The sequence below is a fragment of the Cyanistes caeruleus genome, chromosome 2 (genome assembly GCF_971803275.1).
Source record: "Cyanistes caeruleus chromosome 2, bCyaCae1.hap1.1, whole genome shotgun sequence".
Taxonomy (NCBI): domain Eukaryota; kingdom Metazoa; phylum Chordata; class Aves; order Passeriformes; family Paridae; genus Cyanistes; species Cyanistes caeruleus.
The window spans coordinates 34,284,102-34,305,041 of NC_141702.1; the positions used below are offsets into that span (position 1 = coordinate 34,284,102).

A 20,940-nucleotide genomic window follows, 5' to 3' on the forward strand; every position below is an offset into this window, starting at 1 on the left:
GGAAGTTTGATCAAGCTGAATTGCCATTCTTAAGCAAAGTGGAAACGTGTCATAAAGGTTTTGCTGCGCAATGGCATCTCTCAGAAAAGCTGACTGCATTCGCTGATGCAGAGCGGGGAGGAAACTGCAGTTGCATTTTAGAGCTCCAAGAGGAATAGCGGTGATAAACACATTTTCCAGCTTGACAGTGAAGAAAACGCAGGACACCACCAACAGCCACTTTTGCCCGCAGGAAACGAGGAGGGGCATCCGTGGAAAAGGGGATTGGAAAAGAAGGAGGGTACCGGGCAAACAGAAGCACGACAGCAGGAACTCGCATCAGAGCGGCGTAACTTTCAGCAGCATCCTCCTCCCCGTGCTGCAGCTCCTCTCCCCTGGGGTTTTACCGGGGGATGGGCCCGGGCCCGGCGGCGGGCAGCTCGCCGGCCGCCCCCCGCCGCCCGAAGGAAGAGGAAGCGGCGCCGGGCCCGCAGGAAGTGCGGCTGCCCCACGCCCGCCGCCCCCGGCCCGGCGGCCGCTGTGCCGTGACAGGTGGCGGCGGCGAGAGGCGGCCCGCCGGCCCGGGCTCCGCAGGCAGCACCCGGCAGGACCGTCCGTCACCCGCGGGGGCCGCGGCGAGGGCTCGGGCAACCGCCCTCCTCGCCCGGAGGTGCACCTGCCCTGCCCGCCCCTACCTTGTTGAGGTGGGGGTCGCGAAGCACCTCGTAGCCCCTCTTCATGGTGAGCTGCAGGGGCCGGGCGGCGTCCCGCCTCTTCCCGTCTCCCTTCCCTGCCTGCATAGTGCGGCGCCGCGGGGCTGACTGCCGTCAGGTCGCTGCGGGAGCGGAGGCAAAGTGGCGGTGGCTCCTCCTGCCGAGGTGACCGCCCGGCGGGGTGGGATGATCCTACCGGGAGAGAGGGAGGGGGCAGAGCCGCTGCGAGGCGCCGCCGCCACGGGAGGGGGGTCACCGGGGCGCCGCTGAGTCACCGGCGGCTGGGCGCACACCCGGGCGGCCGCCCAGGTGTGAGGGGCAGCGGGGGTGCGGACCCGCAGCCCTGCCCTGCCCGGGGGCGCAGGCTGCGCCGCCTTCCAGCGCAGCGGAGAGGCCGCCAGGAGAAGCGAGCGGGCCGGGGATCACCTGCCGCGGGGTCGCAGACGCCGCTCGGCCTCGTCACGCTGCGCCCGGCACAGCGGCTGCCGAGCCCGGAGCCCAACGGCCCCGCGGCCCAGCTGAGCACACACGCAGGAGCCGGGCCTCTGCGCTTGAGTCACGTTCAAGTTTCACTTTCCTTCTGCTATTTAAATGGCCGTGTAATCCAATCTTTCCCGAAGGGGACGGACTGCATAGCTTCGCACGGTCAGGAGCGTATGGTTGATGTAATTAGCTGTAGATTGGCTTCAGCTCTGGTGGTTGGGGTTATGCCTGGTCAGGATGGAGAGCACTGGGGCAGAGCAGGTGTTCAGCTGGTTTGTACCGTTAGCTCTGCATTTGTTCGCAGTGTGTTCTGAAATTCTCCACATACAACCCATCGTGTACTGTATGATTGTGGCTTTATTTCTCTAAATTCATGTATGTAAGCAAAAATAATTTCCATATGGATGCTGTAGTCCTGCTGGAGAATTTACACAGCTTCAAATGTGTGACTGGAAGATGAATTTAGAAGGGGTTGGTTTCTGTTGTCAAGCAACAATGAACAGATACAGATTTTGCAGCTCTTTCAAACTTACCTCTTCACATTTCATCAGTAGGCCTTGAATCCATACTACTACCTAATCTTTTATTAAAAAAAAACCAAAAACTCCCACAGAATCTGGCCTTCACTACATTTCCTATTAAGTAGCTCTGAAAAGTTTATTTGCAGTTAACTAACAAAGGAAAGTTGGAAGCATTCCAAGTCTCTATTGCTGGAAACTTGACTTGCAAGTCAGCAGAAAATTCAGTAAATAGATTTCTTCCTTGCTCCACCATCTCAGTATTATGGAAAGCAGTAAACTAAAATTAAAAGTTCCTTCAAACCTTTAAACCTGGAGTCTTTCTGATCAATTATTTACCTTTTCTTGGATTGTCTGGCTAGCTAAATACCTGCTTCCTCACCCAAGTCCTGAATATTACCTTTAGTAGGTATCAGGGATATGAGGTTTTATTTCAGCTCTTTCTTAGTTATAAAGTTGAAAGGCAACATAGAAACATCCTTTCTCCTTTCTGTGTGAGTACACTGAGACCATTCTGATAGAATGATAACCTAATGCAATATTTTGTTTGAGAGTAATGTGTACTGATGTAATTTTTATCTTCATGTTGCAACACTGTTTATAAAAAAATCCTTCTTTGTTTTATGTGCAAAGTCACTGCAATCATTGTGAGTACCTCGTCGTACTAGAGGTAAGCACTTGTCCTGACTCAGTTGCCCAAGTTATAAAAGGTATGTAATGAAACAGCTAATTAAAGTCAAGTTAATTGGAATATATACATATTCTTTTTACATAATCAGAATTCAGAAACCAGTTACTACTGTGTTTTAAGTGCAAATTTACTCCTCCCTGTCTTCCTAAAAATACAATTTATTTGTTATGTTCAAACACTAATAAAAACTAAATCATAACTATCTTCTAAGATAAATGAGTTGTAAGAATGGCAACAGATCTTCTCAGCTCAAAAGCAAGACCAAAGAAACAAGAAAAAATGGTGTCATATGTCACCTGTCACCTGTAGAAATCATCCACTTTAGACTGCGAACATTTTACCATTTAATGAGATTAGTAGGGATTTGTCCAAGTCTGCTGTTAGTGATTACTTTTCTTCTAGACTTTTCATCTTCCTTCAAATTCAGTTGTGCATTTGTATGGCCTTTACAGAGTATCTTTGATCAAGAGAAATTTTAGGCTTACTTTTCTAGCCAAAATATCCAAACCATAAAAATAATTCAGAGGTTCAAAGCAGTAATGCTCCGCAGTTACACCTGCAGTCAAAGAGGACTTCCAAAAGAGGACTACATTGCATAATAATTGCATAATATAGTCCTATTTATAGGACTATAAATAAAGCTTTTGTAAGTGACCAAATTATTTGCAATGGCTGTGTGCACAATACAGATCTTTTGTGTCAGCCCACATTCAGATTATTAGTGGGCATTGTACACTATTGGTGTATTTCTGACAAAAATACAGTGTGTTTGCCCTTCTGGCAGGCTCTTAATTCTTTTTCCTCACATTATTTCTATATGGAACACTTTTAAAACTCTTCCTCGTGATTTTCATAAGTACTTAGGGTTTCTTCCCACCTTCTGTATTTCTTGTCTCTCTCAAATCTCCTCAAATGTACTAAGGATATATGAAAAGCTCCACTTGAAACAGTCCTAGGAAAAAAAAAAAAGACTAGAAGGAAGATTGGTGGTGTGATTTAATCCCAGCTAGAGACTAAGTACTATGCAGCTGCTCAGTCACTTCCTGTGAGGGGGGAGGAGAGCTCAAAAAAAGGTGAAACATATGGGTTAAGAAGAACAGATTGATAAACAAAGTTAAGTACAATGTAATAATAGTAATTAAAAGTGATGTAACAAAAAAAAAGAGGAGTAAAACCCAAGAAAACCAAGTGATGCGCAAGACAACTGCTCACCACCTTCTGACCCAACCTCAGCCCATCCCTGAGCAGCAATTGGCCCCTCATGGCCAAATCCCCTGATTTAATGAGTGTGATGTATGGTATGGAATATCCCTCTGTGTCAGCTGTCCTGGCTATGCTCCCTCCCAGCTTCTTTTGTGTCCTTGTTGGCAGAGTATGAGAGAATGAAAAGTCCTTGACTGAGGGTGAGCACTATTGAGCAACTGCTGAAACATCAGAGTTATCAACATGGTTCTCCAGCTAAATCCAAAATGCAGCACTGTACCAGATATTAGGAAGAAAATTAACTCTATCTTAGCCAGAAACTTGACTACCTGTTTTGGCAAGCCAGTAGTAAGGACAGAGAAGTACAGAAAAAAAATTTCTTTGTTGTATTTAATTAAGATGACTCACTGTGTTTATATATTTAAGAACGGAATTTGGGTAACATCCCTGTGTTAGGCTATGAATGATCAGAGGATTTGGACTACCTCAAACTATTCTTTGAACCACTGTTGATTTTGGGAGCTGCATATCCTGCTGTGACACTAGGGAGGGGTTAGCTTTCAGGGTTACCACTTTGGAAGAAGAGAAAGGGAACTCCTATGTCCTGATGAAAATATCCAGTTAACTACTTTCGGGGTGGTATTTGTGTGTCATGTCTGACTTATCTCATTGAGACCTGTAGTCAAACTATTACCAACTGATGGTAACAGGTGGGTGCCCACTGTGGGGTCACAGTACTCCAGGCAAGACCTCATCAGCCCTGAATCAATGGAAAGCTTTACTTCATATGTTTGAACCATACCGCTGCCCTCCATACTTGTCAGCACAATGTTTGCTTTTCTGCAATAGTGCAACACTGTTAACTTCTGCTGGGTTTGTGATCTGGTATAACCCCAGGTCCTTTTGTGTGGAGATGGAGGCTGGGTGAGTTTATTGGAAGAGACTTCTAAGATCATTGAGTCCAACTGTTAACCCAGCACTGCCAAGTTCAATACTAAACCATGGCCCTAAGTGACTTGCCTATACCACTTTTAAATGCCTCCAGGGAGAGTGACTAAATAAAGGATGGAGATGCTCCTTTAACCCTCCTTTTGCTGTTCACATATGCATAGAAACATTTGTTTCTATACATTTGTTTACTGACTTACAATTTTTATTGAGCTGTAATTTTTTTTTTTATTGGTTTGGCAATACCAAGTCAAATTTGGCAGGGACACATGGTTAGTTTTAAAAAGGACTGTTTCATGATCAGAATTGAAGCATTTTTAAAGTCTCTGTAACATAAACATTTTACAGTAGTGGTAGCAATCCTGACTTGTGCAATGTAATTTGAAAATGAAGTTAAATTTTTCATCATTGGGAGATACGTTTTTACTTTGGCTGAAGGAGAAGCAAAAATTGAACAGTATAAGAAGTATGAGGTTATTGTTTAATAATGATTTTTATTATCTAGAAGTGATTTTTACAACACAAAGGTGGATTTTGAAAAATATTTACTTCCAGGTAAACAATACATTCCTGAAGTTAAGAGCAGAATCTTCTAGAAGGTTTGAAATGCCCAAGTGCCAGCACTCTGAGCACTTCCAGCCTGCCTGTGCCTGCCCACACGCCCAGGGCTCCCGCCGACCCTGCCATGGTTCAATATCCCATATCAGCTCTCAGGGTCATCGATCGCTGCCCCGGCAGCACCACAGCCCTGGCTGCGCCTGGCCATGGGCCCCACTGTCCTGGACCCTGACCGCTTGTGGGCTGACTTGTCAGCCTGGCCTCCAGAGCCTCGTCACTACAGTGTCACTCAGCAGTCACAAGGCTGTCTGTGACCCTGGTTACCCTCACTGGGCTGACCCCGCTTCACGTCCTCAGCTCGGCCTCAGTCGCCTCAGCAGCGCAGCACACAGGGACAACCTGCCCTCGGCTGCCCCAGCCTGCCCTCCTCCTTCAGTGAGCATTGTAGGAAGAGCCATGGCTGGTGGCACTATGCCTGCCTTGTTGGCCCAAAGGTGGACCACCCTGGCCCCAGCCTGCACTGCACCCTGACCAGGAGACAGGTATGGGTATGGGGAAGGCAGAGCCAGGCTCTTTTCACAGATGAGGAGTACAGTGCTAAGAGGTGGCAGAAGCAGGGTGCTACAGGGTGCCAGAGAATGTCCAGCTGGGTTTAAGCACAACATTTTCAAGCAGAAGGGTGGGGAGCACTCAAGCAGGCTGCCAAGAGAGGGTGAAGAGCCTGGAGCATTTCAAAACTTGACAAGCTGTGAACAATCCAGCTTTGAAGTTCAGTTTGTTGACAACAGAAGGTTGGTCCAGACGAACTTGAGACATCCTTTCCAACGTGGACTGTTATGTGAATCTGCAGGTATTACACTGCTGAGAGTGACACATTCTCTGAACATGCAGGCATTTTACAGGAATTTCATTAGAGCCACAAAAGGCTGTTCTTCCTCATGAATTCACCAGCTTTCTTTGATCTTGCTCTTCAGTTTCTGACTCTCATTCTATTAAGGCTTATATCTGTTTGACCAGTGGGATTTTTACTCTGAACTTACTTCTTACCTCTCATGCTTTATCTCTTTCTCCTAAGGGTTTATGTGCATTAGATTTACATGCATTAGGTTTAGTTAAACTGTTGAACTTCAATAACTAGTGGTAAGTATACTTAGATTTCACAGTTTTGGAATCCATTGCTGGATTCATAGAATTAATAAAATTATTTCAGTATAACACATGCATAATATATATATAAATTAATAAAACAGTAAGAGTGCCTTTTGTCCATTGTCCAGGTGTCACTGGAAAAAGGCTGTTCCTGGCCCAGTACATGTTGTTGGAGATGTTGAAGCCCTGTGAGAGCATGTCTACATACACGTGGTACCATTAGAAATTTCCATCACTTCTCAAGTCAAATGTAAATTAGGAAGAGACAGAAGTAGCTGCATGTCTACATACACACTCACTTATGCTTCACAGTAGGCCTGGAGTAGAATGAGACTTTAATTTTCCCACATGCCAGCATTAACATTTTAACTGGTAGACCATGTCCTTGTTATTATAGTAAATCTAGCACAAGGCAAATAAAATGTGCATTCCACAGTGCAGCATGTTCTCAGAAGATATTCTGGCTGTATTTATGTTTCAAGAAGATTAATTAATGCTCAAAATAAACATCCAACCCTTTTCCGGTGTTTGTAAAAAAAAAACCAACAAAAACCCCCAAAACAAACAAACAAACAAACAAAAAAGCAAAAAAAAAACAAACTCAAAATTGTAGAGGCCCAACTATTCATGGTTGTCTTTTAATCTCACAAGAACAAAACTAATGTGAGGAGTAATAGATTTCAAAGGTGATTTAAAATGCCAGCACTTTTGAATATACAGACACTCTGGAGTGACTTAAATGACCTACATAAAGGCACGAAAACTCACATTCCTTCTGACTATTCAAAGTCAAGCAAATCTTCCTTGAAATATCCTGCTAAAATTAATTTCCTAAATTGGCTGGGGATGAGGAATGTAAAATATTTCTAGATTCCAAAGCCTGCTTATCTGAGGGATAGGAAATCTTGATAGTGTTATCTTTTCATCAACATTGCACATAGTTTTAGAAATTTAGATGTGCACATTTATTTCCATCTCAAATATTCTAAAGGTATTTTGTGGAAGAATGTTTCAGATTAGGAAAATTGAATAATTTTAGACTGTTTGGTTAACTGTCTCAGAAAAAAAATTTCTTGGCTTCATTTAAGTTGCACTAACATGGAATCCAGAACTGAAGATTTTTGAATACCAGAATTAAATTACTATGACTTTATCATGGGAGTTCACTGTCTTGCTAGGAATAATAGGATTTAGAAAAAGGCTCCAAACAGCACTTTTACTTAAATTGCTGTATCAGATCTATGTTCCAGCAATAAGAGTGGAAAATCTGTGAGACTCCTTCCTACATTGTTTATAAAAAGAGGGGGAATTCTTTCAGCTCTGCCAGTTACAGACAAAATTTCAAACAACTTCAGCACCTTTAGGATAATTTGGGAATAGTATTAGCAAGTGCACTTCCATTGTTTGCTTCCATGGTTATGTCTGGCATAGGAATTTTAACAGTTTAGCAACAGACAAAGCGTGCTCAGAAATTTTCCTCTTTTAACTACTTCGTCTCCTATACACGGGAGCCCATGAAGGGCTTTTTCTTTCCCACGTGCTAATTACCATAAATATTTTGGAGATTGTTCTACAAACTCTGTTTTGTCTTCCAAATCATTAGCAATGTTAAAAACAAACCTTCTGACAAAAATGTTGGCAGAAGCTCAAGCACAAGTCCTAGTTCATCAGAAACCCTTCCTCATGCAAAGGGAGCTGTGTGGGGCCCTTTATATGCAGTTCACTTGCCAAAGCATGTGAGGTTTGGTGCATGAGATTCCAGCTGTGCTTAGGTTTTTTATGTACAAATCATTTAGACAAGACCAATTAGAAGTTAAAATCAGTAGAATCATCAGGGAAGAAGGATGAGGGAGTACTTTTTGAGGTAGAGAATTGCCACACTGCTTTAAGAGGAGGCTGTGAAGACTAGGTTAAGGAATCATGGGCATCAATGGCAATGATGCTTGTTTTACAATTACTTGTAAAAGGCCTATGGCATGAGTACAAAACACAAGGGCAAAAGAAGTGTCATGGAATGGCCTGGACTGGAAGGGACCTTAAAGATCATCTAGGTTCAACCCTCTGCAACGGACAGGGACACCTCCCCCTAGAACAGGTTGCTCAAAGCCCCATCCAACCTGACCTTGAACATCTTCCAAGGATGGAACAACCAAAGCTTCTCTGGACAACCTGTTCCAGTGCCTCACCACCTTCATAGTGAATAACTTCTTCCTGATATCTAATCTAAACCTGAAAGAGTTCAGTCTAAAGCCATTACCCCTTGTCCCATCATTATGTGACCTTGTCAAAAGTTCCTCTCCATCTTCCTTGTAGGTCCCCTTTAGGTACTAGAAGGCTGCTATAAGGTCTTCCCAGAGCCTTCTCCAGGCTGAACAATTCCAGCTCTCTCAGCCTGTCTTCATAGTGCAAAGCCCAGAATGTGGTTGCCTGTCTGGTCTGCAAATCACCTCATGCTGAGCTTCTTGTTGACCAAACCCCCAAGCCTTTCTTCCAAGGATCTCAATCCTTTCTCCACCCAGCCTGTATTTGTACTTGGGATTTTCCTGGCTCAGGTGCAGGACCTTGCACTTGGCCTTGTTGAATTTCAGGAGGTTCACACAGGCCTAGATATCAAGATTGTCCAGGTCTCTCTGGGTGACATCCTTTCCCACCAGCATGTCAACAATACCAGTTTTGTGCCATTGGCAAACCTGTTGAGGGTGCACTCCATCCCACTGTTTATCATTTTACCAAGCTAAACACCTAAAAGAGAACACTCAAGTAAGGGCTTATAGTTTATGCTCCACTAGAGTATAAAGAAGAGTGTTTCCCTTCTACCACTTGTAAGATGATTCTTGCTTCATGATTACTTAGGTAGTAGCAATCAATATCCCATGAACTTCTCCACTGATGGATCTGTTCACCTTGTCATCCAAGGAGTCTTCCTATACAGCTCTACAGAGGCCCACAGAGGTCTAAAGACTATATCTTTAATACAGTGGTTCTGCATACCAAAAATTCTTAATATGAAGCTAACAAGCATCTAATAAAGTTTTTTACAGAAATAACAATAACTTCCCATACCAAAACCCCAAAAGGAAGCTGTATTTCTAAGACAATATTTTGAAAATTAACTAACCTGGTCATTTTGAAGTTTGACAATATTTTCCAAATAGCATTATGTCCTTTTACAAAGCTAAGATTACTTCTTCTGACCTTAATTTGTCAAAATGTCCAATGTTATTTTCTGTTGTGCTTAACAAAGAGACTTAGTTTAAACAGCAGATTTTCTGATTTCAAGTGGTCATGTACAAGATAATTCACCATTACTGTGGACTTGCAGTTACAGGGCAAGAATGACAGAGTTTCAGAAATAATGTGGTGTTGTTGCCTGTGCATAGCAATTAGTTGGTGGCCTAGTTCAGATGAGAGTTTCAGTGTCTTATGAAATGTCCAAAGAATAGCTGTCCTAGTTAATATAACTGACTACAAGGGACAGTTGAAGGGCACGGTTTATTTATTTGAGGAAACTTTATCCAAAAACTAAACAAATTTGGGCACTAAAAAAGTTGTAGGAAGAAATATGAGTAAATAAAAAATTTTAGAAGTAGACCAATAAAAACATTATTGCACAGCATTAAATATCTTACCTGGAAAATAATCAGGTGTCTTCTTGCTTAAGTTTGTGTGCTGTTTTATTGATTCATACTTGTAAGAAGAGACTTCTTGAAGAAAAACATTACTCAAAATGTGCTTAAGTCTTTACATACAACAAATAAATATGTCAATAAACATACTACTACCTGCTCTATCCTACCATTACTGCTTGTACAGTCCTCACAACTCTTCTAATGAATGCTCACACTGTAAGTTTCCCTTATGGCTTTACCCAAAGCCTCTAAATCTCCGTTAAAAAGAGAATGTTACTGATTTTCAGCAAATCTGACCTCTGTACAGCCCATGCAGTCTGTGCTGTGACATGCCTCAAAAGGAAGCACTGCTGGGGGAAGTACAACAGCTACAATGACTCAGAGGCCTCTTTCCTAAGTGGTGCTAAGTAAATTAAAGTAATCCATTGTGTATGTTTAATATTTGGATTGAGTATAATCTGCCATTTCGTTACTCATTTGCTATTGAAAGGACTTTTGAAACTGCATCTCACTCTGCCTCCCTCCCTGCAGCTGTAAGCATACAGTCAGACTTTCTTTTGCCAAGCTCTATTTGGCAAAGAAGACAAGTTTCATGAGTCAGAAAAGACAAGACTTTCTCAAAATCCTGTTATCATCTATCTTTTCTGTATGGAAAAGTTCTTTTATGAACTTGCCCTGACAGTGAAAAAATGCTGCAGGTGACATTATTTGTGGTAACTGAACTAACAGTACAAGTATTACTCTTGTGAGCTCCCCATTCTCTGAAAATCAGAGCTTGGTTTACTTCTGGTACCTGTAATCTGTGGCAAAACCAAAGAGCCTCCGTTGCCCCAGCAGTTTCAATGCTTGTTTGGCCAACACTAACCAGACCTGCATGAAATGGATACAATGTGCGCTTAGCTGTACTTTTGAGCACTACTGCAGTTCACCACTGCACTGCTCAGCTGCTGAGATGTGTGAATCAACTTGTCATTTAAAAGTATAATGGTGATCTTACTGTACTGTACTAATTCCATGTGTTTGGAGCACTGGTCTGCAGAGAGGCAGTTATGATTTTATTGTGGCTGTCCCTGAAGTGCTTGTCATATTCAAGCCCTGTATGCTGCAGCCTCACTAGGTGCTTATTCCACCATGAATTTATCAGCAGGAATAAATCACAGCAGCTCTAGAGATGATGGTCTAGCAGCAACTGAAAACAGCAAACAGAAAACCAAACACTAAGGGTTTTGAAAAATACCTTCAAATACATCTGCATGGAGGATGAGGAGGGGCAAGAGTCTTCTAACAATGCAAGCCTGTCCCAAAGCTAGTCCAGTCATTGTGCCACGATGAATGCAGGCTATGTTCCCAGAAATCTCAGTGTGGCAGAGGTGCCATTGGCATAAGATTTAGTATCCATTTATCCTTGGTAATGCAGACTGCATGTGGTGAATTTGGACATGAGGAAAAAAAAAGTGGAAATATGTGGTACTGTTAGCATATGTTAAAGAGAAATGTCAGTGTTCTTTATCATATGAAATAGTACTTCTCCATCATAAGGTGATAGATCTTGCCACATTAAACACCCACCTAAAGGTGGCGGACTTTTTTCCCTTTTTGTTACTATAATTAAAAAAAAAAAATTACTTGCCTCCAGTGCAAGAGTTCCCAGTTTTTTTCCACTGTGTCATGTAAATACAGCACTTAACTGGTGAAATACAATTGGACTGGAAAGGAGATTTGCAGAAGGCAGGAGCTAATGGTCCACACAGTGCTTCCATAAAGTAGGTAACTGAATAAGCAGCATCTTTCTGTTATTCTTGTAAATTACTATGGTCAGTTTCCTTGAATGAAATTATGCTACATACTTAATTTTACTTCTCTGATCATGTGTGCCTCAAAACTGAGCTAATTTGATTTCTTTCCTGCTAGAAATTATTTATTCCAACTGAGTCAGAATGCAGTGAGTGTTGTAGACCCCAAAGGAATTGTTTGTTCTAAGAATTAGCTACGTGGGATGTGCAGTGAGTCCAGACTCAGGCCCTTGAGCAGATTGTTCAGCTGAAAGGGGGAGGGTAACTTCCTTAGATTACAAGATACCAATTTTAACTTCTCTTTAAAAGATAATTCAAATAGCACAACATGGTTTCTTTCAGACCAGATGTTGGTATGTTCAGTTTTAGCAATAAGGTCACAAACATAGTTGGGTCAGGAACAGTATCTGTGAGAAATGTAATCTCCCTCTCAGAAGAGCACCACTGTAATCACTGTGTCCTAACAAGCATGACAGTGCCAAAGGTGCACTGAGAGTATGTTCAATTACACGTAGCATTTGCACAACATTTAATCTACAAACTATTTTGTAAAGGCCAAGTGAGTAATCTTCATGCCACCTACCTGGAAACATGTAGTTGCACTTTTTTACTTTCATTTTGCGAAACATTATGCTGAGTGTTGAGTACCCTCAATCTCCTTTGGTTTCCAGAATAAGACTGGCTTTTCTAGATCTGTGCCTTTAAATGATTTAGCAGCTTTCAAATGCACGTAGCTAGTGTATATGTAAAGACATAGTCCTTTCCCCTCTGGGTTTTAAATCTGAGGTCCTTATCCAGCAAACATTTCTCTGCATATTATATTTTTATATGTGTGAGACATTCACATTAAACTTCCACTGGGAAATATTTACAGAAAGACCACACCTGCTGAGCTTCAGCCTTTTGGCAAGTGCACTATAGAGGCCTAATGGGAATTCATGGAGAAGAAAGGCCTGCAACCCTTAAAAAGGGTGTAAACCCTCCAAGCTCTGAAGCTATGTGCAAGTTTATATTTAGATAACCTGTAAGCCCTGCCTATAAATTGTCAGGGAGAATTAATGAATAGTGCATGTGCAGTATATCAAACATTTGGTGCCTCAGCCACTATTTTCATATGCACTAAAATGCATGCATGTTCATTACTGATGGCTGTATACAACAAGACATGTTTAAAGTTTAAAAAGACACATTATTTGAGTATATCTGAATGCAGAAACCAGTGACCCACTTTCTTTAATAGCTGGGAAGCACTTTTTGTGTTCCAGCAAGTATTTCTAAAGGGTTTTGTGAATCAAGCAGCCCTGAGAGAATTCATCTTAGAATATAATACTTATGTTCAAGAGAAATGCAAGTTCTATCTTAGCCGTGACTTCAGTTTCTGATTTTTTTCCCTTGACCACATATTTTTCATGGCTTCTACTGTAATGTATTTTTAAGAAGCTATGTCACGTTTTACAAAAGAAAAACGCTATATATGAAGTATATATCTTTTCTCTTGCCTGTGGACTCCATGCTACAGCTGTAAATCTCACATTTCTTCTTTCTTACTTATTTCTGCTGAGGGACTGTATGAAGACATCAATAGCTTTGGAATGGTATGTATTATTTTTTTATGTCCCAAGGTTGTTAGCAGTTGTCTTAATAAGACTGAATGCTCTGCAGCTCTTGCCAGCCTTGCAGTAGCTCTCAGTCCCCTTTCCCTTCTCACCCCAAGCTCCTTAGTAGATCTATTATTTCATTTCAGGTTAAGGTACAGCATATCTCATAGTTTTAGCTCCTGAATCTTCTCCCTTACACCTGGAAATGGCATTCATATGAATTTGTAGCACGATGAGCCAATTCTATAGTCTCTAAAAATATGTTTGCTATCTCAAAATACTTTCTCTCAACTTGCAATCCAAATTTCTGGATACCATAGCTTTAATTCAAGATATATTAAAAGACTCTGCATGAAGTGAAGACTTTAAATCTGCCTCTATATTTAGCTTCTTTTTTCACTGGTAACTGAACCACATGTTGTAACACCCTGCTTATTTCAGAAGAGTAGTGATCCTATCTCCTGCGGAGGCTGCTTCACTATGAACTCCCTCCTGTAGATGCTGAGCACCCTGGCCCTCATTCATCCAAGTCTTTAGATACTGAGCTGCTGGACTAAGATCAGTGCATAACACTTTGCAGGATACAGCTTTGTTCCAAGAAGAATTGCTCATAGTTTTCTCCTTCCAGAGGATGGGTCCTAAAAAAGGGAAATGAGCTTGTCTTTCTGTTTTGTTTGTCTAGCAGAAGAGAGACTATTAACCTAGACTGGAGGACTTTAAAATCAGCTCAACTTACAATATTCTATCTGCTTTGCTCTATAATGATGTTAAGGTTATGATAAGCTGTATATTTCTGTGTGAAAGTTAAATTAATAGCAAAAATAAATTAATACCAAAAAATAACCTAACACATTCTAACTTTGTTATTATTTCATCAAGCAATATTGAACTGGGAATTTGGCCAGTGTGTCAAAAATATACTTAATAAATCCTACATAATTCTTGTGGCTCCCTTCCACATCAGCATATTTTGTGATTGTGAATTAAGCATTTAGATGCATATGGACTGCACAGCAAAACAGTGAAATAATTGATTCATGTATGTGATTACTAGTGTACCAATTAAAAACAAACATTTGGAAGGCAGGAAGGCAGTTCAACTTTGTCTGAGGACTTACACACTAATTTAGTCTGTGAACTGAGAGTAGAATACTGTCTCAAACATACCAGGCATATGTTCTTTAGGAAGAGAAAAAATTTTGGATCATCTAGCTGGCACTCATATATGCACTACATTTTAGTGTGAAAAAGGAGACTAAATTTTAAACGTGGCAGTGGTGCCATCTCAAGTTACTCACTTCTGTATCTGTAGCTGTTTGTGGAGGCAACTCAGTAAGGCAGATCAGCAGCTCAATCTAACTAAAATTAACTATTTTCCAGTGTACTTTTGCTAACTGAAGCAATTATTTTCACTCTGTATGATGCACTCAGAGCTATATACCAGCATGTAAAAGTGATGCTGAAGAAAGAAGAAAGGCTGGAGGGGTGGAATGTCAGCAATAACTTCACTTAGTGGTACTGGCACTATATACTTGTCCCTGAGGTATCAGTGGAAACCTGCAAATTTGTTCTCAGTGTATATTAAAAACAAGCATTAAAAAGACCCATTCTAGGTAGATAAAAGAGCTTTGTAGTTGACTCTGAAAAGAACTTGACCTTCTGCCAGAGACCCTGCCTGTGGACATGAGGAATCTTGCAATTACTGGCTGTTTCATTTGTCAGCAAATACATTGTTGTAGAGAATGTCATGAAAATATGTTTCTTCAGTCTATAAAGTGGTTGCATGAGAAAAGCCAGCCAGGCAAGAAGAGCTATAATGAAAAGCAAAACCACTCAAAAAACATTGACGTTATTAAGGTATAACACGCTCTGTTATGTATATAATTTTGTTTCTTAGTAAGTGACTTGTGGGTGTTTGCAAATACTATCTAGTAAATATTCTGCAGTAGTTGCACTTGTCCTCTGACTAACTAATTTCACTCTTCAGTTTCAGTTTCATTTTGCATGTGATTTTACATTTCCCAGGTGCTGGAGCCGAGATTCCCCTGCAGTCTATGTGCAGATCATGGTGAGGGAGCTGCCCCTCCCTGGAAGTCCATGGTGGAGCTAATATCCACTGTGGAGCAGATATCCCATGGAGGACCTCACTCTGGAGCAGGGGAATGCCTGAAGGAGGCTGTGGCCCTGTGGGAAGCCTGTGCTGGAGCAGGCTCCTGGCAGGCCCTGTGGTTTCATGGAGAGAGGAACTCACACTAGAGCAGGTTTGCTGGACCCATTAGGGGGCCCACCCTGGGACAGTCTGTCCCTTAAAGGCTGAACCCTGTGGAAGGGACCCACACTGAAGCAGTTTGTGAAGAACTGTAGCCCATGAGGAGGATCCACATTGGAAAAGTTCATGAAGGACTGCCTCCTATGGGAGGGACCCCATGCTGGAACAGGGAAATAGCATGAGGAGTCCTCCCCTGAGGAGGAAGGACTGTCTGCAGCATGTGAGGAACTGACCAAAACCCCCATTGCCCATCACCTTGTTCTGCTGGAGGCGAGCAAGTGGAGAATTCACAAATGAAGACGAGCCTGGGAAGATGTAGGAGCGGAGGGAAGGGAAGATGTAGGAGTGGAGGGAAGGTGGATTTTAGATTTGTTCTTATTTCTTATTTCTTATTTCTTATTTCTTATTTCTTATTTCTTATTTCTTATTTCTTATTTCTTATTTCTTATTTCTTATTTCTTATTTCTTATTTCTTATTTCTTATTTCTTATTTCTTATTTCTTATTTCTTATTTCTTATTATACTACACTGGTTTGATAACAACAATAGATTATCCTTCCCTAGGATGAGCCTGTTTTGCCCATGACAGTAAGTGTTGACTGATCTCCTTTGTCCTCATCTTTACTCAGGCACCTTTAGTTGTATTTTCTCTCCAATGTCCAGGTGAGGAGGGGGAGTGGTAGAGAGACTTTTGTGGGCACATTTTGTCCGGCTAGATTCAACCCACCTCTGTCAGTAAAAAGACACTTTGTAAGTCCAATCTTTGGACATGTGACAAGACGGCATTTGTAATGTTATCCAGATAATCTGTAGTGATTTAAAATCCTATTGTAGTTTCTGTATCACTAGTTTTATTATTTGATTAAAATCCAGCAGAGCATTAAGGATTTAAATTTGTTTGAGGATGAATGATTTGCAATTAGTTAGAAAAAATAAAGGTATTAAAGAATATGCCTGGTTAATTTATTTGACAAATGAGTGTAAAGCTACTTACACAAACATTTCAGAACAGAGCAGCACCTGCTAGGTAATAAATTTTGTAGAAGAAATGAGAAACGTAATTAGTTGAGAACTGTAAAAACAATGCCAGGAGGTATAGCTAAGACCTATCTCACTAAGAATGCAGGCACTGACTTCCACTGCACCCCACAGTTGTGCTGGATCCCTCCAGCAGGTGACAGTCTGTAGGCCAAGGGATCCACTGGTAGGGGAAATATGCTATACTTGGCTGTTAGGATGTAGGCCAGTACGATGATATCCAGCCTGGGATATATACAACTATTTTGTATTACAATATCTGCTAATGCCAAGCTTTTAGTATTTTCCATTTTAATGTCAATAATTCTACAGTAATCAGTAATACTACAGTACATACAGTAATACTACAGACATCTAGATTTCTAAAACACTACATGTTCTTAATTTGTTTATGTTGGTGATGTTATTTTACATCAGCAAACACCTAGTAGTGACTGATTTAAGCCACTCACGTTGGAATTTGGTCATGATTTTGCTGTAACAACAGGATCAACAGCATAATTTTCAGCCCTGCAAATGAAAAAAAAATCTGAAAAAAAAAAAAGAAAATCTGTTCCAAAAAGTCTCACTGTGCACGTTTATGTCTGTGGGTATTGTTACCTTAGGTTGTTGCATTCAATTATTGTGAAGGGTTCATATGTTCCATATCCATTACTTCACATAGATATTAATTGTGTTCCATATATTTTGACAGTCCTAAGCATTTCAGTTAAACTTTTAAACTTTGACAAAAAGGTATTTCTAGTCTTCTGGGCACACTGAGGTGGGAAGACAAAGAGACAATAATCCATACAGCCAATAATATTCAATCATTTCTAGCTTCCTTTAAGGACATACAGCTTACAGGAAAGGCAGTACAAATGGAAAGTGTATAAATGCTATAGCTAACAAATAAACAAACCATTATTTTACTATAGAAACCACACAGGCTGTCTGCACTGCTGTCTCAGTCTCTGATAACACAGGGTCTGAGTCCCTGCTTCTCTCTCTGGGCCTTGGGGCTTGGAGATGGTCTTTGTAATGACTGCCTAAAGAAGATCTCACTTCCCTTTGTAGTCATTGACTCTAGTGGGAACTGCATTTACCTCTAGGAGCAGAAAACCCCTTTTGTTAAAAGAGCAGTGCCCCACTAAGAACATATCTAGGGAAAAGCCATATAACTTCCCCTGAGAAATGTACATTTTTCCCTAATCTTTGCTTTATAATTCTCATTACTAAAAAAAGATAATGATAGAGGACTTCAGCTAATCAAAGGCTCATCATCAAAATCAGATGTGAAGTGAAGAAGGCCAGTCTGAGTCTACCCTCCAACTGTCTAAACTTGCAAAAGCTCCCCACTGTACCAGAAAAGGTCACAGGGTGGTTTCTGGTCTCTCCCAGAACTGTGCCTCTCTGTCCCCGGCAGTCAGAGGAAGTTTGGGAGTTAGCAATGAGCATTGCTCTGCTTGAATCTTCTGAGTCCAGTCAGACCTACAGGTTTTGGTGCTCCTAAAATGCAATTGTAGATACTCTTTTGAATGGTGTTAATATTCCCTGTCCACATAATATACTGGTGGTCACAGTAGCTACCAAGTAATCTGGAACCTTTTGCTCACCTCCCTTCTCAGCCTAGTGTGGCTTAATTATCTTTCACATCTTCCACATCTCACAAGAAAGGAGGTGCATTTACATTAAAAGCCTGGGACAAATTTTGCTTCCATGAGTTTATCCAAACCCCTTTTGATTTATATGAACTTTTAGAATCCACAACATTTAGGGAGATTCACAGGTTAATTATGTATGCATGTGAAGGTACTTCTTTTGTTTATTTTGAATCTGTTACCTGCTTGTTTCATTTAAAGTTGCTTCTATTGAAAAAGACAGTGAAAAATCATACCCTATTTAATATCTTCATTCTACACAGGACTTTATAAACCTTTTTCTTTTTCTTCTATCAGCTGTTATCCAGAATGTGTTTTCCATTTTCTCATACTAAATCTCTTTCATACTCTGAACACTTTTTATTGCCATTCCCTTGATTTATTTTAGAATTTCCGAGATGGATGAGGAAAATTACACATCATATTCAAGATGTGGGGAGACCTTAAATTTATATTCTGATAGCATAGTACTATTTTGGGTTTTTTTTCTATATTCTTTCCTAATAATTCCTAACTTTCTGTCTGCTTTGACTGCTGTTTAGCCACGAGGTGGTATTTTCATAGAAGTATCTATTTATATGGCATGATTTCAGGCCATAATGGTAATTATCTACTCTAGGTATACCACTGTATATGTTAAGCTGAAATTGTTTCTTCCCATACATATCACTTTTTGGTAATCTCAGCTTTATGGTAATACTCAGTTTTATCTGCCATTTTTTTACCTGGACACTCAGTGAGTATCAATCAATAATACTTGCCACATATTTTTGCAGCTCTTCACATTGGCCTCCATTTTTGATTTACCTCAGTCACTAAGTATACCTGCAAATATTGTCTGTGGTACCTACTTTGTCCTGGAAGGCCTTTCTCGGATTTAGCTTATGTAGTAAGAGTTTGAGAGAAAAGAGAGTACTGAGAGAAGAAATCTTCAAGAAACTCATGCTCATGGGAGGAAAATGTTCCACTTCCTCCTCCTTCTATGCTGGGCTGTAGCTATTTTAAGAAACAGAAGACCTCACAAGGCTCAAAGGGGGATGCCCAGGTTCTAGCAGTACCTTTCTCATGTCTTCTCTACATAATTGGATGTCTTCTGCAGTTAGAGAGACCTTATACATCAGCTTTCATGTCATCTCCATGAGCTCAATTGCTAGGAAAGTTTATTATCTAACTTCAGAAAAATTCCCTAGGATATCAAACCCTTCTCCCAGATGCCTCGATTTGAGAATGCAAAATGCGATATTGAGAGTAGGTAGCAAAAGCTAGAGGCTAAAGTTGTATATTAAAACCTGCTCCCAGTAAGTTAAAAGGGCATTTGGCTGTTTCCTTGAAGGAATGAAAAATGTGGTGGTTACGTTTGGGAATGATGCCCTCTCCTAAGCAGGCACAAGGATGCCAGAGTGCTCCCTTTCTCACCCAGCATCCTGGTTCCCTGATTCCTTACTTACTCTTTGCACCAGCCTTCTCAGGCCTCTTCCCTTCTCACACAGAATTAATGCTGACCTTGTACAGAAAAGCTGATTCCTCATTCATCTTCCTTTATCCATCAACAACTAACCCTAAACGCTATGCCAAAGATTTCTAGTACTACAAGTCTTCTTTCCTTTGGAAGCAAGTGCCCAAGGGGAATTTCCTGCCTCTTCATGTCAAGCAGGCATGGGTTCTTACTAACTAAACCTGTTCATCCTCAGGCATATATTCCCAGATTCATGAGTTTTCTCTGACTCCCTTCTGCCAAGCCTGTTGCATTCAGTGATTGATCTTGTATCTAATTTCATTAGTCACAATTTTCTTTGGCAAAACTCTAAAGGGTCTCAATTTGCTGATGTCATTTGTCTAGTTAATTATTGGGTTTTCTTTCATATGATTTATATCTCTGCCAGAATTGCAATAGCTATTAAGAGAATTGTGGTTATTTCATTAAAATACAAAATGTTGAAATGCATTATGATATTCTGGTTTTGCCCTTAATTACTGAAGTATTTTATATACTTTCATATCATCTATTATTTTGAGTTTGACAGCCAGATACAGTAAGAATATGAAAGTGTTCCAAAATCAGATCAAAACCCAATGATGTTTTAATTTGAAACCTGAAATTACATGTCTAAGTTTGACAAGAAATACTTACTCAGATAGACAGCTGTAGGAACAGTGTAAAACACCTATATGATTATACCAGCTCACAAAATTGCCTGTACTTACTTATTTTGTGTCTTGTTTTCAGCTTTATGTGTTATAGAACAAAGATTTGACAAAATACAAGCAAGTCTTAGTATTGATGACTGCTAAAAGAAGGGTACTTTTTCATGGGTAGAATCTGAAGTAGCATATATTGCAGATTTCTTTATTACACTGTTCATTTATGTAGGAGAAGGTCAAACATGAATGATATTTATGTGAATATTTTGCATTCTCCAAAATCATGAAGTGACAGGATAGACCTATAAACTAAAGATTGCTGTTTAATTGTCTTTTTTTAGTTTCTCCAGCAGCTGGAGGTTATTACAATTCTGAAGTTTATAGACCTGTCACAATTCTTTCTGCATAGGATTGTCTTGTACTGGAATTATAGATGAGTGGAAAACGAGGAAGCAAAAGAAACACAAAACTATCATGAGAAATGCTAGATAAATAGAGGGAAAGAGAAAGAAAGAAGAAAGAGAGAAAGAGAGAAAGAGAGAAAGAGAGAAAGAAAGGAAGAGAGAAAGGAAGAGAGAAAGGAAGAGAG

The 20,940-nt window shown here is 40.7% G+C and overlaps 1 protein-coding gene across 2 annotated transcripts in view; it reads right to left on the reverse strand.

Moving 5' to 3' along the window:
* ME1 (malic enzyme 1) overlaps nucleotides 1–1,421 on the reverse strand; it is a 153,552-nt gene extending 152,131 nt beyond the window's left edge. Inside the window, exon 1 of one of the 2 annotated variants that reach the window (XM_086876440.1) lies at nucleotides 675–1,421. In XM_086876440.1, the coding sequence (XP_086732566.1) occupies nucleotides 675–779 (105 nt within the window). In that variant the 5' untranslated portion in view covers nucleotides 780–1,421. Of the gene's footprint in view, nucleotides 1–284; nucleotides 592–674 lie in introns of those variants that run through there. The other variant, XM_086876441.1, reaches the window with a different exon arrangement.
* Between the last annotated feature and the right edge of the window lie 19,519 nt (nucleotides 1,422–20,940).